This window comes from Thamnophis elegans, chromosome 4 (assembly GCF_009769535.1).
Source record: "Thamnophis elegans isolate rThaEle1 chromosome 4, rThaEle1.pri, whole genome shotgun sequence".
NCBI lineage: Eukaryota > Metazoa > Chordata > Lepidosauria > Squamata > Colubridae > Thamnophis > Thamnophis elegans.
In genome coordinates, this window is record NC_045544.1 from 84,995,978 (window position 1) to 85,019,534 (window position 23,557).

A 23,557-nucleotide genomic window follows, 5' to 3' on the forward strand; every position below is an offset into this window, starting at 1 on the left:
CAGACTGTATAATAAAACTGCACACCAGACAAAATCCCTAATGTTAGTCCAATATATTTGTTATACCCAGTTATAGCCAATATATAGTTCTTGTTGGTGTTTCCTCTACCTAAAATAATAATAAGAAATGCAGAGGATTCACTGTAGATTTTACTCCACTAGTCATTGCCAACTGAGGGGGCAGTGCTCATCTCCGTTTCAAGGCTATTGAGCCAGCACTGCCTGAAGACATTTCCACGGCCATGTGGCCAGCATGATATCATAGATCGCTGTTACCTTCCTTCCGAAGTGGTACCAATTTATCTACTTTCATTTGTATGTTTTCAAACTGCTAGGTTGACAGGACCTGGGGCAAGGACAGGAAATCATCCCTCCATGTGGCGCTCAGGTCTCGAACCTGGGCTGCTGGCTTTCCAGCTTATAAGCCCAGTATCTGAGCCACCATGCCGATCCACCTAAAATAATAGGTGAATGCAAAATATTAAAAGGCCAAAATTGCAAGGGATTTTTTTAATGGCTAGAGATAAACGTAATAGTTGTTTTGCAGTGGCACTGCAGAATACTTATTCAATATGCAATTGGATATTGAAAGGGCTTCTGATTGATAGAATCCAGGACTTACACAATTGGGCAAGTTTATATCATAGATCATTTCCATACCTGCTTTATCTCAGTATATACAATGCTGCTTAGAAGTTTTTTGAATTTATAAAATTTCTGCATAAATATGATGTAAAACACAATCTGTTCTCCATACTAGCCCTAAAACTATATAAAGAAAGCCCAATTAACCAAATGAGTCAAAATCTTAATTGGTTTATTGAATGTGTAGCAAAATTTATAAACATCTAAGATTATCAGTTCATTTGAAGGAAAAAATAGTCAGGTATTTCAATCAATGGAAATCTAGTAATCAGGTGTGAGTGCAGAAGTCCTGCTTTATTTAAAGAATTGAATTCTGAATATTCACTGTCAAAGTCTGATCTTCATAACACAGGTATGTGGAAGTGTGTCATGATTTGAAAAAAAGGAGATTTCTGCAGATCTCCGAAAAGCAAGTGTTGACATTCATCAGGCTGGAAAAGATTATAAAACTACGGTATTTCCAAAGAATTTGGAGTCCTCCAGTCCACTGTCAGCAGATTTTGTACAACTGAAGGCAGTTCAACACCATTGTAACCATCCCTAAGAGTAGTCGACCAACCAAGATCACACTAAAAGCAAGGCATATACCATATTTTTCGGAGTATAAGACGCAACTCCCCCCCCCAAAAAAAAGAGGGTGAAAATCTGAATACATCCCGCCCCCTTTGCAAAAATTGATGTGCAGAGGGTTTGGGAGGTTTGCAAAGTGCTCCTGAGGGCTGGAGAGGGGAAAAAAGAGCAAAAAACAGGTCAGTTTTGCTTGTTCCTGTCCCCCAGCCCCCAGGAGCAGTCTACAAGCCTCCCAAACCCTCTGCATGCTCTCCCTTTTTTTTTGCAAGAAATGGCCCGTTTTTATGAAAAATGGGCCATTTTTTGCTCATTTTTGCCCCCACAAACACGCTAAAAGCCTCCCAAAGCTCTGCACACCCTTTGTTTTTTGCCAAAAAACGAGGTGTGCAAAGGTTTTGGGAGGCCTGCAGAGAACAAAAACTTTTTTTCCCATTTATTTTTTCAAAATCATGGTGCGTCTTATAGTCCGAAAAATACGGTAATATCTGAATGATGTCTAAGGAACTAAAGGCCTTAGGAACTAAAGAAATGAAATGGCCAAATCCAAATCCTGACCTTAATCCTGTAGAAATATTGTTGAAGGACCTGAGGTAGGCAGTTTATGAGAGGAAACATATTAACATTCCTGGGTTGAAACTTTTCTGCACGGAAGAATGGGTTAAAATTCCTCCAGGCTGATGTGCAGAACTGAGCATCCTTTGAATCATTTCCCACAATAAATCAGTGAATAAGTACAATATGTTTGACTCATTTGTTTAATTCGGTTCTGTTTATCTAGTTTTAGGATTTGTATGCAGAACAGTTTGTGTTTTAGGTCAGATTTTTGCAGAAATATTGAAAACACATAAGGCTTCACAAAACTTTTAGCATCACTGCAGAATTGGAGATATTTTAAGAGTATGTATTAGTATCTGAGTAATTTTTAGTTATTTTTTTCTACTGATTGTTATTTCATTGCTGGAATTGGGAGAGATGGCAAAACTATTCTTGTTCCTCCTTACGACTATTGCCATTTAAAATTGACTCTGGATATTTGGAAGATCATTACAAGTCAATTTGGAGGGTAATAAGAGGGAAGAGAGACAATCCTTTTGAATGGATTTCATTAGAATATCCAAGTGGATTTCTACTTGAGTTATGTTGGATTTCAATTTCAATTTATGATGGCCTTATGAATACATTTGCAAAAAAAAAGTACAATAAAGAGACCTAACAGCTTCTAGTTTTCTGTTGGAATGCATATATGAACTTTTAATTATCCTAATATGAAAGTCATAAAGATCAGTCTGTTAAAATGTTCTAAACCTGATAACTATCTTTTCAGTGTCCTTTCGGATCGTAGTACTCTAAGATTTGCAGCTGGGCAACGTGTAATGGAACTTGATGCCAATGTTCAAAGAACGCTAGAAGATACCTTAGCTACAGAAGCATATGAGAGACGAATAAGACGTTTAGAGCAAGAAAAACTGGAACTTAGCAGAAAACTTCAAGGTATTCCTATATAAAGTATACATGATTATCTATTTAAGTCCATTTTGGATTCCATAATTTATGTGGTAGAAAGACTTATATTACTACATTTTCAGTAGAAACAGTATTTGAAAACATTCCGCATATAACTGGACATTAATTTACTGTGGTATAGTCAGTGTCACAGCTTAGTAATAATTTGGATGAAAAGAATATATTTTAAAAGTAGAAATTACAAGAAATTATTAATATTTTGATATTGCAAAGACAGACATAGAGCCGAAGTATTGTTAAGACATTTGCAGAAAGAAAAGAAGTAAAGTAAGAGTGACAATGTATTGAGCAAAATTAAAACGAAGTCAAACCCAGTCCATGGCTTACAACTTTAGAATATGTGGAAAATTGTTGTTGCAAAACAATTGACCTCTAGGGCTTTATTGGAGTGTTTTTCTGGAGGATCAGAGAATACAGTATGGAAGAGCTTGAAGAAACATACAAATGGGAGCATTTTAATGTTGAAATGAAAGATTTAAAAATAATTCAGAAACAAAAACCAAGTGAGACAATTAAAACAGAAAACTGCTGCGTAATGATGGTTAGACTAAATATGAAATTGAGGACATAAAATAGTTTAAGAAGTGAAATTGATAGAGGGTGGGATTTCTATGCAAGGTAACAAAAATGTGCATGAGGAGTTTTACATAAGGTGACCAGATTTTCAGATTGGTAAAGAGTGACACCTTTGACCGGGGGGGAAGGGGGGGTGTTGATTAAAAATTTTATACGGAGCAGCAAAATTTTTCATACAATGCAAAAATAGTATTGTAATATTTTTTTTATTTCAACATAACTACAATTTACAAATATAAATTGTAACTGTTGCCAAACATCAAAATTTTGATCACGTGACCATGGGGATGCTGCAACGGTCGCTAAGTGTGAAAATGGTTGCTAAGTGTGAAAAATGGTCATCAGTCACTTTTTTCAATGCCATTGTAACTTTGGTCACTATACCACCTTTCTTGCCACAGTTCTTAAGTGAATAACTGCAGCTGATAAGTTAGTAACATAAGTGAATCTGGTTTCCCCATTTGAGTTTGTCAAAAGGCAATTACATGATGCCAAGACATTGAAAGCATCATAAATACGAATCTGTTGCCAAACATCAAAATTTTGATCGTGTGACGATGAGGATGTTGCAACGGTCGCTAAGTGTGAAAATGGTCGCTAAGTGTGCAAAATGGTCATCAGTCACTTTTTTCAATGCCATTGTAACTTTGGTCACTAAAGCCATTATATCACCTTTCTTGCCACATTCCCCATTATGGAGAGATTTGTACTGAATACTTGCTTAGCCTAGTTTATGATTTGTAGAAAAAATCTAGCTTACATGACTTCCCTGAAGTTCTGTTCATTTATTCCCTTAATGGAATTTGATCTTTTTTTAGATACTTAAGAATGTAACAAAATAATATTTTAGTTTCCATTGCTTTCCAAAGGTATACAATATAGGAGGCTTCAACGTTTTCTGTTTCCCCTTCTCTTGCCAGCAAATCACTCTTTTAAGATTGATTTAAAGCATTTGGTTTTCTATGTTGAAATAGCAATAGCAGTTAGACTTATGCTTTACAGTGCTTTTCAGCCCTCTCTAAGCGGTTTACAGAGTCAACATATTTCTCCCAACAATTTGGGTTCTCATTTTCTATCTCAAAAGTATGGAAGGCTGAATCAACCTTGAGTCTAGTGAAATTTGAACTGCCACATTGCAGTCAGCCGGCAGTTAGCTGAAGTAGCCTGCAGTACTGCACTCTAACCACTCAGTTCCATGGTGGTAAATGCTAGTAAGCAGTGAATTTTCCCTCTATGATTGGCAAATAGTGGTATCCATTCAGGAAGATTTGCCTCCACCACCATCAGTGAGCACTATGTGGCTGCAGTTAGTTGTTTTTCTACAATTTATCTACCTGTTGGACAGTAGTTACAGAAAAGCAACTACGCTTAGCACAAATGCCATCACTTGGTAAATTAGCTAATGTACTGTTTTTAAAAAATAGGATCAATGTAATAGTGCAAGATTTATTTTCTTACTGTTCTTGATCGCTAGAAGAAAGTGAAGGTCAGTTCCTTATAGAAATTCAAAGGTTTGGCATGACAGAAAGTTTTATAGAATCTTTATAAGATTCTATAAAATCTATCAGGTCCAAAAATTGTCAGGCCACAGATACTTGGGCACCATATTACCCAAGTGAATACCATATATTGAAATGCCAAAATGTATGGATTGAAAATTTAGAATACAGTTTCTTATATCTTACTTGCTTTTTTAAAGAGTCCACACAAACAATCCAGGCCCTACATTATTCAACCGTAGATGGTCCATTAACAGCAAGCAAAGATTTAGAAATTAAAAGCCTGAAGGATGAAATTGAAACATTGAGAAAACAAGTAACTGGTAAGTACCAATATTTAATATTGGAAAAAAATTGTAGTTTTCTGCTCAAACATGCAACAATTTCCTTCACAAATGTTTCAATTTTACATTTATCATCCAATGTATAATGTCAACAGACAAACCTTACTTATCAACTGCTTCTAGGCTGCATAAAGAGAGGGATAGAATCAAGATCACATGAAGTGTTAATACCACTTTATAATGCCTTGGTAAGGCCACACTTGGAATACTGCATCCAGTTTTGGTCACCACGATGTAAAATAGATGTGGAGACTCTAGAAAGAGTGCAGAGAAGAGCAACTAAGATGATTAGGGGACTGTAGGCTAAAACATATGAAAAATGGTTGCAGGAACTGGGTATGTCTAGTTTAATGAAAAGAAGGACTAGGGGAGACAAGATAGCAGTGTTCCAATATCTCAGGAGTTGCCACAAAGAAGAGGGAGTCAAACTATTCTCCAAGGCACCTGAGGGTAGAACAAGAAGCAATGGGTGGAAACTAAACAAAGAGAAGCAACTTAGAACTGAGGAGAAATTTCCTGACAGTTAGAACAATTAATCAGTGGAACAGCTTGTCTCCAGAAAATGTGAATGCCCCACAATGGAAGTCTTTAAGAAGATGTTGGATAGCCATTTGTCTGAAATGGTATAGGGTTTCCTGCCTAGGCAGGGGGTTGGACTAGAAGACCTCCAAGGTCCCTTCCAACTCTGCTATTGTATTGTATTGTGTACCAAGTTTAGTTGAAATTGCTTGAGGTATTCCAGAGTTAATGCTGGAACACACACACACACACACACACACAGCCATTTAGAGAGAGAGAGAGAGAGATTTGGCCAATAAATTAGTCAACTTCATATTTTTCTACATTAGTGGTTGGAGCATAAACGCTGATAACTGAAGGCTGTCCTGCAATTGATTTTGTCAACTGACTGCATTTACCTAAATATATTGTACCTAAATACTGTCTTTGCTATATAGCCTTTCTAATAATGAAAGCAACACTATTCTTTTTGGTTTTTTGTGTCCTGGGTAGTAAGCAGTATGACCTTCTGACTGAAAATATCCAGTTTTCGTTCTTTTCAATTCAGTGATGCGTAAGATATCAATGTGTAGCCAGTTCATTTAATCTGTCACGATATTAAGCTTTTCCAGTTCATCTTTCACATTCCATGTTCCCACTGTATTTCAGTTTTGGCAACTGCAGATTTTCTTTCCCTGCATAGCAGTAGCCAAAAAGTTTTAACTTAGTTGTATCATAAAGCCCATTGTTGCTCAAAAAAACCCCTTTGATTATATTCCTCAGTAGCATGTTAAGAGCTTCTCAGCATAAGAGGCCCATCATCAGCACTACATTGCAAGTCATTTGTCTCTCAATGTGATTTGCTTGATAAAATACAGGAGTGATTTACCATTACCTTTCTCCCACACACTATGAAATTATGCTTTTGCCATTTTTGCCAGAGTCTCTTTTTTATATATTATTTTTTAAATTTTTAATTTTCATAACATATAACCACATGTGTACTATTACATAGTCAACATGTTTACATCATTTCATCTTGCCATCAACTCCCAAAAACAATTATTGTCTCTTCTGCTCTTCATACATCATATTTGTACCTTATCCATTACTTTCTTCTCCCTCTCTCCTCCACGTCCCTACCTCCTTTCTTCCCTCTGTCGCCCTTCTCTTCTCTACTTTTCCTTCATCTTTCCTTCTCCTCTCTCCCCTTTCCACTCCTTCTTTCTCTTCTCCTCTTCCTCCCCCCTGCCCTCTCTCCTATCCCTCTCTTCTTTCCTTACCTCTCCCCTCTACTTCACACTCTTCATCTCATTTACTTGGTGTATTTCAGCTTCTGAACGAGCTCCATTTTATGTTGATGGTATTTATAATTCCTTTTCAATATACATATTTAATTTTAACATATATCTTCTTCCTTTAAAAAAAAAAGAGAAAAAAGTATACATATATAGTCATTTTGCTTTTAACCCCCACCCCCTTCAACCTTATTTTGACCGAGATGTAGATCTGGTTACACTTCCCAGCTATTTTCATCATTATATTTATATAAATATGCATCCTTACACACCCCCAATTTGTGATTCTGTCTTTAAATCTCACTAGTTTCCTATTGTAAGTATATTTCATGTTCCCTCTCCATTTTTCCATATTTTGGTTTAGGTTACCCTTAATTATCTATAAATGGCAATTCTTATTGTTCAATGTTCATCACAATTCCCTTAATCTAATATATAGAATAACAAGCGGTACACATCTCACTTTGTTCATCCTTAGAAGTTCTCTATATGTCCATGTTTCGTATATTTTAACCCATGCTTAATTGTCCTTCTATTGTCATATTCAATCAATTAGCAACTTAGTTTAATTATCATGTATAAAAGTGAATCACAAACCTCTGCTTTACAATTACCCCATATCAATTTCATATTTGTCCATATTCCATATATTTTAACCTTTATTTCATTATCTTTCCACTATCATAATCAATCAGCGACTTAATTTTATTGTCACAAATTTAGAGATCCCTTATCTCAGCTTTGTATTTTCCCATGTAACAATTTCTAGTTGTTCCTAGTAAGTCTTTTGTCCCACTTCTCTATTCTTACCTTCTCCCTTTTCTTTGTTTCGACATGTCCACCCTCTTCAATTTTCCCCAAACCACCATCAAAGAAATCTTTTATATTTCCCTTTGTTGGGACGTAATCTCCTTCTTCAATTTTCCTTATGCCACTGTCAATCACTGAAACATCTTTTGTCTGCTTTTATTTTCTTTCGTTGGGACACATCCATCCTTTTCAATTTTCCCTATACCACTGCCAAACCCAATGGAGTTTTTTGTCTGCTTTTTATTTCCAACCATTTCTACCCCTTCATTATCTCTCCCCTCTTCTTCCTTCCTTTATTCTTTAAATACCTGCTTCTCTGAATTTAGAATTCTATTTAACCTTGATTTTAATGATTTATGAATATTTTTTATAATTTCACGTAGTTCTTCAAATTCCCACCTTTCCATAATGTCTAGTTCCAAAGTTACAGTTAATTATACAGTTCTTCTTTCAGAGTTCTGGTCCACCTTGAATTTTTCTAATTCAACTGCTGTGGAGAATGATGGGAGCCAATTTGGGCTTTTGTTCTTCCTTAATGTCCAGTTCCAAAATTGCAGTTAGTTGTACAGATCTTATTTCAAAGTTCTGGTTGATCTTAAATTTAGCTAATTCAACTAATATGAAAATGGAAGAGAAGCTGGAGCCATGTTGATCTTTTGCAGAAAAAAAGAAAAAAAACTTCGTATTTTCCCATCTCTTGACCTTGTTATTATTTTTCCCCTTGCCACTCTCCACCTCTCATTGGCCACAGTTGCTCAAAATATATAAATTGGAACACACTTGCATACAGCCAAACCCAGGTGTGTTTCTTTCACGTCCTGTTTTTCCAAGTTCTGATTTATGGGAGTTGGTTAATTAAAACTTCCCGCACAGGCAAGATTAGGTTATCAGTTGTCAGTGAGAAAATAGTCCTTTTTTCTTGATCTTTCTCCGTTGTTGCATTCCACCTCTTATTAATTAGAGTTGCTTAAGATATATTAGTTGGAAGACATTCGGATGAAGTAATTCCTTCAGAATGTTTGGTTTCTATTTCAAATTCAAAACCAAATTTAGAGTTTGAATTTGAGTGGATTTGTCACTTCTCTGCTTTCTCCCTTTCTGTCCCTTTTCCAAGTTTTGATTTATGACTGTGGGTTAAATGAATTTTTTTACCTGTCTTTCATCTTGAGTTCACCCTCCTATTCAGTTGCTTTGGCTGGAAGCCAGCTCCTTGTGCAGCCATGTTGCCATGCTGCCGCCCCTACTCCAATTCAGAGAGCAAATCTCTGATCTGCGAGGGACCTGTTGCCTCCCCCTGGGTCTGATGAGATGCTCCCTTCCCCCCCCCCTCGAGGGGGGTTCTGGTCGAAAAAAGGATCCCTGGAGTTGGTTTGTCAGACAGGGTTCATATGAGGCTTTTCAGAGCTCACATCCCTCACGTCTGTCCAGCTGGAGAACTTCCTGTTGAATCCCATTTTTGCCAGAATTTCTTGATGGCAAGATGGGTGGCATATAAATACAATAAATAAATAGACAGTAAAACGATTATGTATTTCTAACAACTTTCTATATATGAGCCATGGTGGCACAGTGGTTAAAATGCAGTATTGCAGGCTAATTCTGCCAACTGTCAGGAGTTCAATTCTGACCAGCCCAAGGTGGACTTAGCCTTCCATCCTTCCGAAGTTGATAAAATGGAGACCCAGATTGTTGGGGACAATATGCTGAGACAGGCTGTAAAGCACTGTGAAGTGGTATATAAGTCTAAGTGCTATTGCTAAATAACTGCTATCTGATATAGGTGGGATAATTTTAATGCCATGGCTTGTTCTGTTTGGATATTTTTGGCATACCCTCCAGCATTCTTTACTGTCCCTACAAGGATAGCCCCTTTATCACAATAATATATCACTGCAGGACTTGGGCTTATTTTTTATATTTGAGTATGGTAATGGTGACTTCTTTGCTGAATTAATGTAATACCATTTGCATTTCATTTAGATTCTGTGTTCAGATTATCTCAAAAATGGTGGAGAAAGGGATAACCAAAATGAAAAAATGAGAGTGCCACAATTACTAGAATATGTCCAGGTTAGCAAATAAGATGATAACAAGAGGGCATGGTTAATTTGCTGCCTTGAATAAAAACATGGAGTGTATTCTTTGTTCTTTTATTTTCTGCTCTTATAAAAGTAAGGATTCTAGGTGACATTGGAATTCACTAATGGCAAAAAGATAGATGAGAAATCTTATTACACAAGTCGCTATAATAAAGCATGTAATAATTGCTAGCTGTAAAGGGAGATTTTATAAATCCATCAAATATCGTAGTCACAATTACAAAGTAGAGTTTCTGATCCTTAATTCTGTTCCCTGTGATTTCCATATATAGAGTTTTCCATTTTCATAATAGCATATCTAGAATATTTCAAGCCTAATATTTTGGGTGAGAGAGTCACCCAAATCTGTAGAGGGAAAAAGTAAAGGAGCTGCCTCTGCACATTCTTCCATTATCTTTTAACCAACTTCATCTAAAGTTCAGATTCAAACCTTTAAAGTTTGGATTTCAAAACTCAAAAAATAATATTTAAAACAATCAAAATAATTTAAAGGGCTTGGATGAAAAGAAAGATTAAGAATTCCTTTTTAACCCATAAAAAATGAAGATTAAGTGTATCTTCTAAGGGAATGCATCCCATAAGTTGGTCATTGTACAAGAAAAAGGCCTCTCTTGCGAAGTGAGCTTCTAATATAGTTTCATAGCTGTCACTCAGATATTCAGGCCCTGAGATTTTAAGGGATTTGAAAATCAAAAACTTCTGAATTATCCCTATATTAATTTATCAAAATTAACATAGTATGATCTTAATATTTCTGTGGAAGATAGTATCAGAACTCATAAATATAATTGTACATTTATTGACTAATAGATTTCATTAAGAGCAATAAGCTCTTAAGCAATAAGCCTTTTTATTACCTTCCAAGTTGCTAATTGGAAAAAGGTTCTACAGATTTCTGATTACTTAGTATCTGTAGTAGTGCCCAGAACTATTTTCATTGTGCAGGTGTTGCTAATGACAGTGCCAGTTTGGTATAGTGATTAAAGGCCAGAAATTGTGAGTTATTGGCCTGCCATGCCATAGGCACAAAGCCAACTAAGTAACTTTCAGTCAATCACTTTCTCTTAGCTCTGTGAAGAAGGCAATGGCAAACCACTTCCAAAAAATGTTGCCAAGAAAAGTGCATTGTCCATGCAGTTGCCAAGAATCCAGTCTGCCTGGAAGGCATAAAATCAATCTGTCTTAGTGTCATCACCTTAGCTGCTCCATTTTGCATGACAGAGATTCCAGGCATTCTTCAAGAGTAGTCTTACATAGACACTTTATAATCTAACAGTGATTTAGCCAAGGCTTTGGTATTCATTGCCAGATCCAAATAGCTATAGAAAAATTACAGTTGTTACAGTAGATGCACTGTAAATGCACTGTAACAACTGTGGCATCAAGGAGCACTTCGAGACTACAGATCTATATTTTTAAGGGAAGGGGGAATTCCCTTAAATTTTAAGGGAATATCTGCTGTCATCATTAACTGAGAATTGTGGATTGTTAAGCAAGTACTTGTCCCAATTCAAGTCATTCCAGTCTTGATATCCCTTTCTGCTCCGATTTACCCCACTCACCTTTTTTCTCCCACATTTCAGTCCCAGCCACAATCACTCTTGCCTGCCTGAACTCCAAGATCTCTGCTGCTCTGCACTCTGCTGTGTGTAGACTGTAAGACTAAACGTTTTGAAATGCAGCTGAAATATTCCCATATTTTTATGAACAGCACAGTAAAAAAAAAACTAGAATTCGTTCTATTTGAAATTTCAAATAGCTTCGTCTATATTATTTCTTGTTCCCCAGAAAATGATCTGTCAGCATCTTGGCAATATGTCTGAAGCAAAAACAAATGGACGCTTTAGGATATATTAGACTCAAGATACTATACATAATGAAAATGAATGATTAATATTCTGTGTGCATCCTTTATTTCTTTTAAGTGACTGCTAATTTGTTTTAAAAATAAAAACTTGGGGAGTAGATTTCTTTTGCAGTTTCAGAAATAATAACATAAATGTAATAAATATTACATTGAATTAGAGTTTTAATTATTTAATTTACCTTCCTTTAATTAGAAGTAATTAAAGTCAACTATGTATAATAAGATGTGAACTACAAAATTTTGTCTTGAGTAAGGTAACACTTCTGATGATTTTAAGAACATGCACACAAAAAACTAAGCACCCTTCTGTTTCATTTACTAAATTATACACCAAAGCTTTTGGCTTAGACAGTATCTCACCTAACTGCTATGTGTAAATGTTATGCAATATATCTTATTACATTTTTCTTAAGAGAAAATAATAGCATTACCTGCATTACAACTTGTGATTCTGAATTTCATGAAGATGAATATCATGAAATTAACCGTTTCAGATAAGAATTTCATGTTTACTTAGTCAAGGGTATTTAAAATCTGAATTCAAAGTTTATTTGTAGAGATTTGAATGTTTTTCCTTATTTATTTAGAATTAAGTTTATCAATTTTAAAACTAAATATTGTGGGTTCTATTGTTTCAACATGGTGACTTCAAAGATCTTATTTATTCCTGGTTATGTTATTTCCTGTTAATCCCAGTTATTATCTCTGCATATTCAGCATGCTCATGTTTTCATAGCTCTGTCATCTGTCCTCTGTTCCTATAACCCTATTCTGAATTAACAGAAATAAGTAAGATGGAGGCAAAATTGCACAACCAACCAAACACAGATATTAACTTGATTTTATGTGGGGGGGGGGGGTTTCTAAAGACAACACCCATGAGTTGATATTGTACCAAAAATAATAAAGAAAATGTTAAGAAAGCATAAGGGCCCCCATATGGTTTCTTCTAGGTAGAAATTCTTTATTTTTTTCTATTCAGTTTTATTTCTCATCAGTATAGAATAGATATTTCAGAGTGAGAAATGAATTTCTTATTCTGGTGGGCATTTGTCACAGTTAATGTCTCATTTTATAATAAGTGGATTCGGGGTGTAATGATATTGTTTCCTGTTCAGTCTGTGGGCCTTTTGACAGCTAATACAGTGTTTTTCTATAAATGCCTTTTGTTTTTTTAATTCAGATTACTCATATTATTATGCACACAAGATATATCAGAAAAATATGTCTCCCACTAGAATTACCAATGGCATTAACTAGGATATGTTTACATTTTATCTTTAGAGGCTTCATACACCTAGGATCTGTAACCCCCTACCTAGGGAAGGCCATCTCATACCCTGTATTAATGACCTTCCATGAAATTTGGACATTCCCGTTTAAAAAGGCCTTTATTTAATAGGAAGTTACTATTTTGTTTTTAATTGATTTATAAAGAAAGAAAATTGTGATCAACCTGGAGTTTTTAAATTAAAACTTTATAATTATTTTTAACAATGCTAAGCTCCCCAGGAAACAGTATCCCATTTCTATAAAATAATACAGAGGTGAAATTCTCACCATGACATTGTAGGGAATTCTCTGATCTACGAAGAGAAAATCTAAAATTAGCAAAATTGACCACAGACCCCACACTAATCCCTAACCTTAGTCTGGAGCTCATTTTCCAGAAGACACAATTTGAAGAAGAAATGGAGGCAGGATCACTTACCTCTCATTTTAACTGGCAGAAAGTCCTACTACCATAGTCAACACTTCACATATACAAACTGACAAATAGTATCTAAACATCAACTCTTCTGTTGTGAGAAGTAGCAGTAAGACTTCTATTTTAGTGTTTTATATTTCTCAGTAATTTTCTCTTATAGATTCTGGGCAATTAGAGCAGCAACTTGAAGAAGCCAGTTCTGCACAAAGAGATTTAGAAGATGCTACCAGACACATCAAAACTTATGAGAAGCAAATAAAAGCACTAAAGCAAGAGCGGGATGATCTTAATAAGGTATAAACAATCCAATCAACATTTTTTATTTCTATTTTAGTTTTAGAATATTTCACCTCTCTATTCAATCATCTTAATATCAAACATCAAAATAATTTGGCCATATGACTTTATCTATCTGCATTTGATAGTATTTCTAAAATGATTATTATTAAAAATAGTTACAAATGTTACTACATGAGCAGTTCTGTATGATTGATTCCACATTTTAAACCACTTCAGAAGCTCACTGCTATATTTATACAGAAAGCTTTCTTAAACTCAGGTAAGATTGTTCATTATGGGGTAGATCATGGAAGAACTATACCAACTATACCTTAAGATTCTTGACAAATGTATCTTGTCTTGTACGCTGAGAGCATATGCACCAAAGGTAAAAATACCTTGTGTGTCCAATCACACTTGGCCAATAAAGAATTCTATTCTATTCTATTCTATTCTAAAGTAACATATACAAAGTTTGGGATTAGTGATATAAATAACATTCAGACATCCTGTATTTGTGTGTAAATGCACAGAGAGAAAGGAGAATATTTGAATTTTGTAATCTGAAAATTAACTTTGAAGGTTAAATTATCTAGTAAAAACCACCATAAAAATCTGTGATAAAACATTTTAAAGTAATTTAAATTAATCTACAATCCATTATTGTGTATGATTAATTATAATAAGTACTTAAATTGGTTAGGTGTTCTAAGATAATAGAAAGAAGCAGTCACCTATGTTAACGTCCATGTTTATATTAACTAAATGTATATTAGATGCTGAATGTTGTTTGATGATAGGTAGAAAGTCACACAAAAATTTGCTCACTAACAACAAGTAGCAACATGTATATGTGACTAAATCAGAAAGCAAGGTTCTTTGACTTATAACATCTAACTCCTTAGTGCAGAATAAAAATTAGAATTGCTTTCTTTTCTGTATCAACATAAAAACAGATAGTAAAAAATAAACCTTCATCCTTTGCTGTCTTCTTCTTGGGAAAAGATAAATCTGAACTTCATATAATATATAGAATGTTAGGGATTAAATAGAGGCATGTTGCTAATGGAATTTTTTATGGCCATACACTATTGATTGTGTTTTCATAGAGGTTACTATGTTAGCTTATTCTTTATTTTAAAAAGTGATCCAAGCAATGCTGTGTCTGTCCTTTCTCAGTGCCTGTTGACTGTAGAGACCTAGATGAGGGATAATAGGCTTCAACTTAATTCTGGCAAGGTGAAGTGGCCGGGTTGCTGGAATTCTCAGGATCTGGTTATTTATCATCTTTAGTTCTGGATGGGGATGCAGACAGATCCAGTACACAATCTGGGGTACTCCTGGACTCACGATTCCTGATCAAAGAGCAAATGGCAATCGTGGCTAGAAGGGCCTTTGCACAGTTTCATGTTGTGTGCCTGTTGCATGGATTGTGATGTCCTGCATATGATCACTCATGCCCTAGTCATCTCTTGGTTGGATTACTGCAATGCACTATGGGCTACCCTTGAAGAGTATCCGGAAACTACAGCTGATGCAGAATGAAGGGCACACACATTTCTAGGGCCCTATAGTGTAACGTATAACACAGCTGTTGCACAAGCTGCATTGGACACCATTTTGCTTCTGGGTCCAGTTCAAGCTTCGATTATTACCTTTAGAGCCCTATATGTATGGATCCCGGGTATCTGAGGAGCCCATCTCACCCCAATGGGATTAGTCTGCTCTGTTCACAGCAGCAGAAGAGACCTGCTGCAGACCTCATCTGCTAAGGAATTTTGGTGAGTGGGGTCAAGAAGGACCTATTATGCTATGATCCCAACTCTGTGGAACACTCTTATCACCAGATGTGAGAATTGTTCCCATCCTTTTTGGCCTTCAAGAAGGGTATTAAAACTTGGTTTTACCAAGTAAGTCCAGACTGGAGGTGGTTTATGAGGTAAAAAGACCTTATTCAAGTCTTTTGCCATCAATATCTGGTTCTGTTTTTCCCTTAGTTTTAAAGTTTCAATGGACGTAGCTTTTCATTTTTAACTTCTTTTCTACTTATCTTTTTATTTTCTGCAAACTGTATGTCTTACTTGTTTTAACCCTATTTAGTGATAGAAAGCTAATATTTAAGGATATGTCATATTTTGTTTCTGATTGCAGGAACTGCTTGACTCCAATGAGAGGTTAAAGGCACAAACCAAAGAACTGAAAGATGCACATAGCCAACGGAAACTGGCCATGCAGGAATTCTCTGAAATGAATGAGCGACTTACGGAATTGCATTCACAAAAACAGAAGCTTACCCGCCAAGTTAGAGATAAAGAAGAAGAGATGGAAGTGGTAATGCAAAAGGCAGAAAGCTTGAGGCAAGAATTACGTAGAACAGACAGAATAAAGAAAGAAGTAAGTTTCATTTGTCCATCCATCCATCCATCCATCCATCCATCTATCTGTCTGTCAATTTTTTAAAAAATTTCAAAAATTTACCTTAGGGATAGTATTACACAAGAAAGTTCACTTAAACTTAAATTAATGTGTTTGTCTTTTAGTTTATTAAACAATGGTAATTGGTAAATAACAGACTCTGCAATTCATTTTTAATCTTCTAAATATACTTATTGATATCATCATTATGATAGAATTATATATGTAGATGAATCCAGAAGTTTCTGGTGCATTAGTAAGGAAAAGCAATGCTAAAATGAATATTTATGATTTTAAAATTATATTTGTAGCTGGAAGTTCATGCTGAAGCTGCAGCTGCTGAGGCATCCAAGGACAGAAAGCTGCGTGAGAGAAGTGAGCAATATTCTAAGCAGCTGGAAAATGAATTAGAAGGACTAAAGGTTAGTCTTTATTGATTTTACCATTTTAAAACATGTGAGTGCCTTTGTCTGATGTAGGGGTATGAGACTTACAAGTTATTATAATTTACAATAGCTTATTTTGAATGACTTTAAATGGAAGGCAAATTAAAATGTATAGAAATCTATCATTGAGGAATGAGGTCTTTGGTAAGGAAATAACTGAAACAATGACCCAAGAAGTCATGAAACACCCCTCCCCCTCCCAGCAGAATGGTAATGACCTGGATTCTGTACATCCATTGGAATCCTATAGTAGGAACTACTTTGCAGTGGTCTATTTCCTATTGTTAATGCTGAAAGAATGGATAATTAAGTTCATAATTTGTTATGCATTTATCAAAGAGGAAGTTCAGTTGAGGAACAAAAGCAATCCAGTGAAATGCAGTTTATTAAATTTTATTTTAAAATCAGTGTCAACCAATTTCATTTTCATTTTTTTCACCTTCAAGGATGAATTATTCCTATTTATACTGTATGTCAGAATTTTCCAGATCATAAAAACTAATTTTGAAATGTCCCTTTTTTGTAGCAGAAGCAAATTGGTTGGTCTCCAGGGGTGAGCAGCACAGAACATCAGCAGGAAATAACAAAATTAAAAGCTGACTTGGAAAAGAAAATTGTTTTTTATGAAGAAGAACTGTCTAAACGAGAAGTAATACATTCTAATGAATTAAAAAATCTGAAGAAGGAATTCCGTGATGCAGAGGTCCAACAACTTGCTCTCAAAAAAGAAATTATGATATTGAAAGACAAATTAGAAAAGACAAGGAGAGAAAGGTATGACCATTTATGTACAATTCCTTTGTACTTGGAAATTTTTATGATTTTAAAAAAGTTGATACAGCTCAGATATTTATTTTTGGAAACCCAAATAATATTCTATCCTGAAGTAACAAATCAATGTGTTTTAGCCTTTAAAACAAAATCATTAGGAAATGAAAAAAAGATTCCTTAGATTCAGTATGACCTAGCAGGATATATGTAAAGATTGTATTTTAAATGTGTTGGATCTTTGCAACTATATGTATATAATAAGAAATGTCTTTACATAGCTCTTTCAAATTGTTTTACTTAAAAGATGAAGAATAATGCACAATGGTGGTAAAATTACCTTGAAAGAGGCATTTACGTATGCCTCTTCCATTCATTGTCTATATAGTTTATATGTATCTGCCTCACTTTATCATATTCTTCTTTTTGCTCAACTGGAGGATTCTGAGCAGAAATCCATTTTAATAATTATTTTTCTAGCAAAAGCAAAATTTGTTCCAATTATTTGAATATAATCTTTATACATGTAAATATTGATAGCAGTTTATTTTTTAGTAGATTTCATTAAAAATAGACAAATATATTTTTGATTGATGGTATCTATTCAAAGAAACAGGACGTGGGCCACAAAATGTGCTTTCTTATTTAAAGCACATTTAGATTATAGAATTAGAAGGGAATGTTTAGAATCACCTACTGCGTGGAGGAATCTGTATTAAATAATTTGTAGAGCTTCACTTGAAAACATCCAGAAAGGTAGCATCAATTCCACTGCTAAATTACTCTTCTTGACACAATATACTTTCCTACTATTTGAACAAGAATCTCTGATCCTATAATTAATTTATCTCTTGTAGAATAAAGATATGGTTTTGATTTTCTGTGCAATATCCTTTGAGATAATTGAATCCAATCTCAATAGTGTTTATTCAAGATGAAATATCATTATAATTCTCAATAACTGCTCTAGTTTTTCTGAATCTTTCCTAGAATGTATTGCACATTTTTGGACACAATACTCAAGGTGGGGTTCTTTGCAACAAAATGTGACCTGTATAGAGATTTTACACCCAGGTGTAGTAGATCTAAACTGGATTTATTTATAAGTTTCTATTGTACCACCATGGGATGCTGTTGGATCATGACTGCTAATTTTCAGATATCAGTTGTCCTGGATTTCAGCTGTGCAGGATAATTGTTTTATATAGTACCTGGTCTTTAATAAATTACTTCATTAAGCATTGAATATTTGAATGGTTGGCTCCAACCAAATTCTGACCCTTGTGAATATTTCATGTTCTGTTTATCAAAGTTATAATTTTATAATTGATATTTTTATTTAGAAAAGAAATTCCTTGGATTCTGCAAAAAGAGTAAAAAGGATGTTACATTAAAACACACTTGATAAAGTGACCAAAACAGTTATGGTAATTTGTGAGAAATAAGCATCAAGTATCACTTCTGACAGTACAGATTAATTGAAATGAATAGTATTGGAATTTATTTTTATATTTTTTAAAATTAAATATAAATAAATGAATAGTAGGTAAGTTTATCTTTCAATCTTGATAATGTTCTTGCAATACATGTTATTTTAGCTTTATCTTTCTTCAGTTGTTTTTCTGTAGTTTCTACTGATATCAAGACACATATCAAAGAAGGACTTGCTTTGAGATATATTTTTAAAATATCTAGCAAAAATGCTGTAAGGAGAAGACTGCTTAGTTTGTTAGAAAATAGGCAAAATGAAATATTTTAATGACTATTAAAGGAATGGCCAAGACGACATTCTATTGTAAAAACTGTTTTTGAAAAATGACAATTCAAAAAGATATGTATCACATTGTTTTGTTGCATTTGGTAAAATATCAGGAGTATATACTTAATTCTAAGTTTATGATACTGAGAGTCTCATTGTGGGCACCCTTATATAGCAGAACTATTCTAAACTAATTGTGTGCATTACTGCAACATGTATTCATTCCACTGCTCTGCTTTTTTATTTGTATCTTCCACTAGTTTTTAGACCAAAGGTGCTGGAATATAGAAGATAATTGTATCAGGGGTGAAACTTGAAAACATGGTACCTAAAATTACAATATAATACAATACAATAGCAGAGTTGGAAGGGACCTTGGAGGTCTTCTAGTCCAACCCCCTGCCTAGGCAGGAAACTTATACTTATACAAATGGCTATCCAATATCTTCTTAAAGACTTCCAGTGTTGGGGCATTCACAACTTCTGGAGGCAAGCTGTTCCACTGATTAATTGTTCTAACTGTCAGGAAATTTCTCCTCAGTTCTAATTTGCTTCTCTCCTTGATTAGTTTCTACCCATTGCTTCTTGTTCTACTCTCAGGTGCCTTGGAGAATAGTTGGATTCAATTCAATTTCAATTCAATTTACTTTATTTGTATGCCGCCCTTTTCCCTGAGGGGACTCTCTTTTCTTTGTGGCAACCCCTAAGTTATTGGAACACTGCTATCATGTCTCCCCTAGTCCTTCTTTCTATTAAACTAGACATACGCAGTTCCTGCAACCGTTCTTCACATGTTTTGGTCTCCAGTCCCCTAATCATCTTTGTTGCTCTTCTCTGCACTCTTTCTAGAGTCTCCACATCTTTTCTACATCGTGGTGACAAAAACTAAATGCGGTATTCCAAGTGTGGCCGCATAAAGGCAGCATAAAGTGGTATTAATACTTCACATGATCTTGATTCTATCCCTCTGTTTATGCAGCCTAGAACTGTGTTGGCACACTGCTGGCTCATATTTAAATGGTTGTCCACTAGGACTCCAAGATCCCTCTCACAGTTACAACTGTTGAGCAAGGTACCACCTATACTGTACCTGTGCATTTTGTTTTTGTTGCCTAAATGTAGAAACTTTCTCTTTTCACCATTGAATTTCATTTCATTAGATAGTGCCCAATGTTCAATATTGTCAAGATCCTTCTATATCTTTAGCCTATCTTCTGGAGTGTTGGCTATTCCTGCCAGCTTGGTGTCATCTGCAAATTTGATGAGTTCCCTATTTATTCCCTCATCCAAATCATTGATGAAGATGTTGAAGAGTAGTGGGCCCAAAGTAGAGCCTTGGGGTACTCAACTGCATATTTTCCTCCATTAAGATGCAGTTCCATTAAGGACTACACGTTGAGTGCAGTTGGTCAGCCAGTTACAAATCCATCTGGTGGTGATGCTGTCTAACCCACATTCTTCTACTTTATCTAGTAGTAGGTTATGGTCTACCTTATCAAATGCCTTACTGAAGTCCAAGTAAACTATATTGATGGCATTCTTCCGGTCCACTAATTTTGTCACATTATCAAAGAATGCAATAAGATTAATCTGGCATGATCTGTTTTTGACAAACCCATTTTAGCTATTACTTTGTTTGCTTCTAGGTGTTTGCTAATTTGTTGCTTGATTATCTTTTCCAGAATCTTTCCTGGTATTGAGGTCAGGCTGATAGGTCTGTGGTTTTTTGGATCTGTTTTTTTCCCTTTTTTGAAGATGGGAACCACATCAGCTCTTTTCCAGTCCTCTAGTAGTTGCCCGGTGCTCCAGGATCTCTGAAGGATATAGTTCAGTGGTTGTGAGATCTCGTCTGCCAGTTCCTTCAGAACCCTGGGGTGTAATCCATCCGGTCCTGGTGATTTGAACTCTTCTAGGGTAGACAGGTGCTCACTTGTCATTTTCTTCCCTATTTCAACTTGTGTTCCTTATCTGATATTTGTGGTGCTGTTTTTGGTAGGTTGGACTGTTTTATCCCTAATTTTCTTCTGTTACAGTTGAACTGCCAAATAATTTTGAATTCAGATTTTTCCCTTGTACTATTCTGAACCAGTTCCATTTCTTTCTACTGTACGTAGCTTTAGCTATAGCATTCAACATCAGATCTCTAAATCTATCATTAGAGTTTACACAAAGTTCCACATCGTATCTTTTGCATATTGCAAAATAAAATATTTTTTAAAAAAATACTTCTAGAAAATCTGTGCTAAACACATATATCAAAATAAAGATGTAACCGTATGCTTAATTTAAAGAATGGTGAACTGTTGTCTGTGAAGTTAGCCTTAAACCCCAGTCTGAGGCATAGCTGTGTGACCCATTATCCATCCCCCTGAGAGTTAATGCTTTAATCTTTGTTGGCTTTTCCCCAGAATGTTCATCATATGCATGGAATCTGTTAGTTGAAGAGAGGAGTGGATGGTGTTGGATTACAGATTCAGAGTTTGAACAGCAGTTATTAATATGCAACAGTGTTGGAATGAAGTGTTGTGTTTCAAATGATGCCTAGCAACATGCCAATTCAGAACTGGTTCAGATATGCTGTGTTGTATTTCAGAGACTGGTTGAAAAAAATAATTTGAAGGCAGGGTATTTTGTTCCCTTTCTCTACATTTTATTCTCATAGTTAAGAATAAACATTTTGGAGTATCTTTGGAGAACAGTTTGTAAATTCTGTCCTAGAAACAAGCATAATTATAGGGATTGTGATAGATGAAACAATCTTATTTTCTCAGGTATCTTTCCCTGTTGCCTTCAGTTCTTGCTGAGCAAAGGTATATAAAATTATAACTAATATAGCACAGTTATAGCTAGTAAATAGCTATATAATAGGCAGAGACTAGGGGCAGGGGCTTTTTTGGCTTGGGGTTAAACAGTTTAATCATGAGGTGGGAAGGGAAATCCACAACATTTCATCTCTGTTTCATGTACTTAACTGAGGACTATTTATTATAGCACAATTTCATTCTGCTTATTCTATGTTAATATAATACTGGTTGTCATTATAAAACTCTAATATGCTTCAACTTCAAATAAAATTATACTAGATGGATACCCAAAATTGCAGGTGCAACAAAATGTTGTATACTTTATTCCAGAATTTGCCACAAAACAAGCTTAGTAATTTTTGGGGTTGTGTTCATCCATAGAAACTATGACATCTTTTTATCTTGATTTATGGAATAGAACCACAAAACAATTTCAGACTAAACAATAGAATACATTTTGTTCCATTAAAAAATCAGCCAGAAAGACCCAGTTGTGGCTTGATCTCAGTTATAACTATTATTGTGTCTCAAGTTCAGATGCCAAATGAAATCACTTTCTGGACTGTAGGGGAAGTTGTCAGTTCAGCTTGAAATGTACCGTATTTATCGGCGTATAACACGCACCGGCGTATAACACGCACCCCCCATTTTAACACAAAAATTTGAGTAAAATTTTTTTTCATTAAAAATAAATGACTTGGAAGCTCGGAACTTAATGTTGGATTAAAATTTATAACATTAGAACATGAATTATAACATTAACTCCTCTTAAAAGGCAAACTTTCTTCTCTTCCTTCCTTTCTCCTTCCATCCTCTCTTCTTTCCTCACTCACTCCCTTCCTCCTTTTCTCTTCCTTCCTCCTTCCATTCTTTCAACTTCCTTTCTTTTACCTATCTATCTTTTCTGTCTTTCTGCTCTTTCCATTTCTCTCTTCCTCTTCGCTTCTGTTCCTTCCTCCTTCCATCCTTTCACCTTCCCTCCTTCCTATTTCTTCCTTCCTTCTGCCTATCTACCTTCACCTTTGTCTTTCTGCTCTTTCCCTGTCTTCCTCTTTCCTCCCTCCCTTCTTTCCTTTCTAGTTCCATCTTTTCTTCTTTCCTCTCTCCCTCCCGTTTTCTTTCTTCCTTCCTTCCTCCTTCCTCTTGCCTATCAACTTCATCCTCCTCGTCTTTCTGCTCTTTCCCTCTCTTCCCCTTTTCTTCCCACTTCCTTCCCTCTTTTCTCCCTCCCTTCTTCTTTTTCTTCCTTTCTTCTTCCATCTTCCTCCTTCTTTCCATCTTTTCTCCTTCCATCTTCTCCCCCCTCCCTTCTTTTCCTTCCCCCTCCCTCCTTCCTTCCTCTCCTTCCCACTCTCTCCTTAGGAGGGGTTGGGGTTGGGGGTGGCAGCAGAGACCAAATAAAGTCAGAAAATCTTATTAAAACTTTCCTATTTGTTGGATTGCCTTGCTGCGAACTTATAAACCAAATCAGGGAAACATTTTGCAACCGAGCCTGCTGCAAGGAGAGGCAGTCCTGCCCCAGTTTTGCAAGGAATGAGAAACGGTGCTTTAAACCGAAGCAACTGCAAGGAACTGCAGACAGGGAAAGAAAGAAAGAAAGATCCTTGTAGCACAAAACCCACCTTTGCATGGTTGTGAGAACATAAAC

At 35.4% G+C, this 23,557-nt stretch overlaps 1 protein-coding gene across 2 annotated transcripts in view; it reads left to right on the forward strand.

Moving 5' to 3' along the window:
- Positions 1-23,557, forward strand: part of CDC42BPA (CDC42 binding protein kinase alpha) — a 156,783-nt gene that overhangs the window by 79,782 nt on the left and 53,444 nt on the right. For both annotated transcript variants that reach the window (XM_032215166.1, XM_032215167.1), the window contains exons 10-15: positions 2,540-2,706; positions 5,015-5,137; positions 13,599-13,732; positions 15,869-16,111; positions 16,444-16,554; positions 17,105-17,352. In XM_032215166.1, coding sequence (XP_032071057.1) covers positions 2,540-2,706; positions 5,015-5,137; positions 13,599-13,732; positions 15,869-16,111; positions 16,444-16,554; positions 17,105-17,352 — 1,026 coding nt within the window. The remainder of the gene's footprint in view (positions 1-2,539; positions 2,707-5,014; positions 5,138-13,598; positions 13,733-15,868; positions 16,112-16,443; positions 16,555-17,104; positions 17,353-23,557) is intronic.